At 42.7% G+C, this 6037-nt stretch overlaps 1 protein-coding gene across 1 annotated transcript; it reads left to right on the top strand.

The window, feature by feature from the left end:
• Positions 1–304: 304 nt before the first annotated feature.
• On the top strand, positions 305–5788 carry LOC108534748 (keratin, type I cytoskeletal 24). The gene is given in 10 exon segments (XM_017880247.1): positions 305–497; positions 500–520; positions 523–908; positions 2029–2111; positions 2528–2684; positions 3559–3720; positions 3811–3936; positions 4264–4481; positions 5247–5359; positions 5559–5788. Coding segments are annotated over 10 exon segments (1563 nt in total). The 3' UTR covers positions 5663–5788.
• The last annotated feature ends 249 nt before the right edge of the window (positions 5789–6037 follow it).

Here is a 6037-nt window from a genome sequence, read left to right on the forward strand (position 1 = left end):
CAAAAGCTCTGAAAGATTAAAACTGTAATTCTGAAAATTCTTTTGTTTTGCTCCAGCTTATTCTTTTTTTTTTTTTTATGGGTATAGTAAATGCCCCAGGGCTCTGACTTCACTTCAGAGAAGTGTTGGAGAAAAAGAAATTATCCAATTACGGATTACCAAAACTGTAACAAGGATTAAGAAGTACCAGAGAAAAGGAACACCCTCAAAGTGTGTATATAAAGGCCAAAAAGGCAGCCTTGAATACATCGTTCGTCATCACCTCTCCTATTCGCCTGGACAAGCTCACGTTTGCAGGAGCACGATGTCTCACTCGACTCGTGTCTCCTCCTCCAGGGCTGGAGGCAGCAGCTCAGCCAGGGTGTCTGGCGGTGGAAGCAGCTTCAGCGGCGGAAGCAGATGTGGTCTGGGGGGCAGCTCGGCCCGGGGCTTCCGAGGAGGAGCCGGCAGCTGTGGCCTGAGTGGGGGGTCTAGCAGTGCTTTTGGGGGCAGCTTTGGAGGGGCTTTGGTAGCTGCTCAGTAGGGGTGGTTTGGGGGGAGCTTCAGGCTCTGGGGCAGGATTTGGTGGGGGTTCTAGCTTTGGCGGGGTCTCTGGATTTGGCAGGGGTTCTGGATTCTGTGGGAGTTCTGGATTCAGCAGCGGAGGCTTCTACAGCTATGGTGGTGGTATGCGAGGTGATGTTGGCAATGGGGGGCTTTTCTCTGGAGGGGAAAAGCAAACTATGCAGAACCTCAATGACCGCTTGGCCAATTACCTAGACAAGGTCAGAGCCCTGGAGGAGGCTAACACTGATCTGGAGAACAAAATCAAGGAGTGGTATGACAAATACGGGCCTGGGTCTGGAGATGGTGGATCTGGAAGAGATGATAGCAAATACTATTCAATAATTGAAGAGCTCAGAAACCAGGTGAGATTCTATCTGTGCCTGAGTTTCTATTATTCGTGGATCTTTCACTTCTTTTCGGATCATCTACTATAATGAAAATTTTAAGTTAAGAAATTATTTGAAAACATATTTGCTTGTTACATATGCAAAGTGGGACCTGATGTGTCTTAATTATTATAATATTTTATGTGACATTAATATTCTGTTTCCATCTCAGTTTCAGTATTTCTACATAAGAGGAAAACTTATACATAATGCCAGGCAGCTAATTATCATTTATATATAAGAATGATGGCAGTGAGTCAACATTAGTTTAATTATTTATGATGAATTCTGACAGACTGACATATTTTATTGTCTTACTAGATTTAAATATTCTTTAGGATTATTTTCTTCCTAGAAAATCTGGTGCAAACATTACACAAGAATGTAGTAGAATCTAAAATGTTTAGCCACTTTTGTATGGGAAATAAATTTTTAAAGACTTTTTTGGAAGTGAAATACAATTTTTGCACTATTTCCTGAAAAAGTGCATGAGATAATCTAACAAAGTAGCAGAAATATGCAGAGGGCTATATCCTGTAAAACAGGTTCCTGTGCCTAGTCCAATAAATGTGCAAACGGTTATCTGTTTGCAGAAAGTTCTAGTCCTAAATATACCAGCCCCTGATATACAGGTGTCATTACTAAGTAAGTTTGCAAAGCAAGTCACCTTTAAGAGCTAATAACACAGGCAAGGCACTGTGGCTCACACCTGTAATCCCTGCACTTTGGGAGGCTGAGGCGGGCAAATCACTTGAGGTCAGGAATTTGAGATCAGCCTGGCCAACATGGTGAAATCCCATGTCTACTAAAAATACACACACAAAAAAAAAATTTAGCTGGGCATAGTGGCACACACCTGTAATCCCAGCTAATGAGGAGGCTGAGGCGCAAGAATCACTTGAACCTGGGAGGCAGAGGTTGCAGTGAGCCAAGATCTCGCCACTGCACTCCAGCCTGGGCAACAGAGTGAGACTGTCTCTACACACACACACAAAGAAAGAGCTAATAACACAGGCAACATCTACCCTTACAGGTAGGCATGCAGACACAAGGTAAAAATCATTCGTGATTCACTTACTATTAACATCTTTTTTAGATCATTGCTGCCACTGTTGAAAATGCTGGGATCATTTTGCAGATTGACAATGCCAGATTGGCTGCTGATGACTTCAGACTGAAGTAAGAAACATGAAGACTTGAAAACAAGTGTTATGGGGAAAAAAATAAATTTTATTTCATTTTATAAATATATATATATACACACACACACACACACACTAGAAGATCATGACCTAAATTTACAAACATCCCAAGGGTAAACTTTAGACCATTCTTTCATCAAAAGAAAAGAAAAAAGAAGGAGGCAAATTTAGAATGAGAATTTTATTATAAAAAATGTTAGACACGATTAGAATTAATATAACACTGGTATTTTTCTTTAGAAGGGAAAATTTCCCAAGAGAAAACTTAGTAACCTTTAGTTATTAAAATGCCCACAGGTGAGAACTTTTTCAATATGTAAGAATGGAAGGTATTCTTTGAAACACAGCCAAGTGAGCTTGCAGAACTTTTTGCCTTACTGCTGTCCCTTCCAGGTATGAGAACGAGCTGTGTCTGCGGCAGACCGTGGAGGCTGACATCAGTGGCCTGCGGAAAGTCCTCGATGACCTGACTATGACCCGCTCTGACCTGGAGATGCAGATTGAGAGTCTCACCGAGGAGCTGGCCTACCTGAAGAAGAACCATGAGGAGGTAGGAACATGTTCTACATAAATGAATAACTCCCGCTAACATATTTCTCCCCACATGCATTCTATACAAATAAAATTGGCTGGGTGCAGTGGCTCATGCCTGTAGTCTGGAGGCTGAGACGGGGATCCCCCGAGCCCAGGAGTTGGAGGCCACAGTGAGCTATGATCATGCCACTGGATTCCAGCCTGAGCAACAGATAGTGTGTCTCTAAAAAAGTAAAACAGGCTGAGCACGGTGGGTCAAGCTTGTAATCCCAGCACTTTGGGAGGCCAAGGAGGGCAGATCACGAGGTCAGGAGTTTGAGACCAGCCTGACCAACATGGTGTACTAAAAATACAAAAATTAGTGGGGCGTGATGACGCGCAGCTGTTGCACCTGTAATCCCAGCTACTCAGGAGGCTAAGGCAGGAGAATCGCTTGAACTGGGGAGGCGGAGGTTGCAGTGAGCCGAGATCAAGCCACTGCACTCCAGCCTGGGCAACAGGGCAAGACTCCATCTCAAAAAAAAAAAAGTAAAATAAACTCAATTTTATCTAAGTGAATTTCCCACACACTACGACCAGGAAACAAAAGTAATCATGAGTAAATTCTATCTAGATTTGATTTTTTTTTCCTTTCAGTGTCCTATTTCCAAATTGTTGTCTAGGCACATTTTAGGAAGTCATCGCTTTTCTTTTTCTTTCTTTTTTTTTGGATTTTTAGTAGAGACGGGGTTTCACCGTGTTAGCCAGGATGGTCTCGATCTCCTGACCTCGTGATGCACCCACCTCGGCCTCCCAAAGTGCTGGGGTTAGAGGCATGAGCCACCACGCCCGGCCTGGGAAGTCATCGCTTTTCTATTTGCATCACGATGGTCTTTTTTCCTTCCTGCTAGGAAATGAAGAGTATGCAAGGAAGCTCTGGAGGGGAGGTGACTGTAGAAATGAATGCTGCTCCAGGGACCGACCTGACCAAATTACTGAATGACATGAGGGCGCAGTACGAGGAGCTGGCTGAGCAAAACCGCCGAGAGGCTGAGGAGCAGTTCAATAAGCAGGTAGATCCTCTCTGCTAAGCCAGTAGCCACACACAAGCCTCTACTGCTCCTTTCACCAGCCTACAACAGCTGCATTATATTTGTATTTAGAGTGCATCACTACAAGCACAAATCTCCACTGATGCTGGGGCAGCCAGTTCTGCCAAGAATGAGATAACAGAACTGAAACGTACCCTGCAAGCCCTGGAAATTGAGCTTCAGTCCCAACTGGCCATGGTATGTGCAAATAGCTTTTCACATTTTCCAACAGGGAAATAGGCAAATGCAATTTTCTTTCTTTGCCAAGAGGTTCACTAGGCACATAAAAAAGGTGGTGTTAAGGAGAACTGCATTATGATTATAAAAAGCATTAAAAGTTAATGTACTCTATTTCACATAAAAGATTTAGCTTAAAAAGTGCCAACCAAAATTGAAGAAGCAATGATATAACAATATAGGTTATATGGTGAAGCTACACTTCTAGTGCCACATAAAATTGCACTTTTAAAAAATCATCCAATGATTTATTTTCATTATGAATTTTTTATTTGCTTTTTCTCTTAGAAAAGCTCCCTGGAAGGAACCCTGGCTGACACAGAAGCTGGCTATGTGGCTCAGCTGTCAGAAATTCAAACGCAGATCAGTGCCCTGGAGGAGGAGATCTGCCACCTCCGGGGTGAGACTAAATGCCAGAACGCAGAGTACGAGCAACTGCTGGACATCAAGACACGCCTGGAGATGGAGATCGAGACCTACCGCCGCCTGCTTGATGGAGAAGGAGGGTAAACCAAAGTCATGAACAAACTAAAATGCATACCTTAGTGAATTTATTTTATAAAACCAAAATGAGACTCAAGGGGTAGACTTGTATATAGAGAGAGTAATAAAATAACAGACACAAGCTGGGTGCAGTGGCTCAGGCCTGTAATCCCAGCACTTTGGGAGGCTGAGGTGGGAGAATCACGTGAGCCCAGGAGTTCAAGACCAGCTTGGGCAACAAAGCAAAACCCCGTCTCTACAAAAAATAATATTTAAAAAATTAGCTGAAGGCCAGCGCAGTGGTTTGTGCCTGTAATCCCAGCACTTTGGGAGGCCAAGGCAGGCAGATCACATGAGGTCAGGAATTCGAGACCAGCCTGGCCAATATGGTGAAACCCTGTCTCTACTAAAAATACAAAAATTAGCCAGGCGTGGTGGTGCACACCTATAGTCCCAGCTACTCAGGGGACTGAGGCAGGAGGATCACTTGAGCCCAGGAGGTTGAGGCTGCAGTGAGCTGTAATCATGCCACTATACTCCAGCGAGACCCTGTCTCAAAAAAAAAAAAAAAATAGCTGGGCATGGTGGTGCACACCTATAATCCCAGATACTGGGGAGGCTAAGACAGAAGGATCACTTGATCCCAGGAGTGCAAGGCGGCACAGAAAAGTAACATACACAATCCAATTAAAACACATCCAAAGCTTCATCTTGAGGAATCCCCGGGGTGGAGGGTTTCTCCTGCCTTTGCAAACTGCAAAGGAAAACAATTCTTTTTTTTTCTCCAGTGGTTCTAGTTTTGCAGAATTTGATGGTAGAAACTCAGGATCCACAAACATGGGATCCAGGGATCTGGTATCTGGTGACTCAAGATCTGGAAGTTGTTCTGGTCAAGGACGAGGTAGGCATTTTTTCTAATGTTGATGATAATTCTGTAATTTAAAAGTAAAGGCATACTTTGCTTGTCATACTAAAAGTGTCTGCTATTGTTTACATAATCTTACCCAGAGAGAACACGTTGAATGCATATGATTGCATTTCTCTTGCTCTGTGTTTCTGTGACAGTTTCCAGACTGACATTGCAATCCCATGATTTTCAGATTCAAGCAAGACTAGAGTGACTAAAACCATCATAGAGGAGTTGGTGGATGGCAAGGTTGTCTCGTCTCAAGTCAGCAGTATTTCTGAGGTGCAAGTTAAATAAGGAACTTCCAGATCAACAAGAGTGTCTTTCAAAGAAAAAAAAATCAAGGACACAAGGGAAGAAATGGCATCAATCTAGGCATATTTCTGGATAATTTCAGGAAAAGCTTCAGTCCAGAAATGGATGACTAGCCAATTTTTCTGCATCTTCTTATTTCCTCATTAGAATGCTCTTGAAATAGCTGAATTAACGACTTTGCTCTAATTGTTTCTTTGCTTCAATAAATTTACTTTTGCAAATTAATTTGATTATTCCATACTTTTTTAAAAAGTATTTTACCTAGGAAGGAAGCTATCATTGATGATCTAGCTGCATGACTATATTACTAACATCAGTTCATTGTTTATATCTTCCTGTTGTAACCAAGCGAGTTAC

Source organism: Rhinopithecus bieti, unplaced genomic scaffold, assembly GCF_001698545.2.
Source record: "Rhinopithecus bieti isolate Rb0 unplaced genomic scaffold, ASM169854v2 scaffold_11744, whole genome shotgun sequence".
Taxonomy (NCBI): Eukaryota; Metazoa; Chordata; class Mammalia; order Primates; family Cercopithecidae; genus Rhinopithecus; species Rhinopithecus bieti.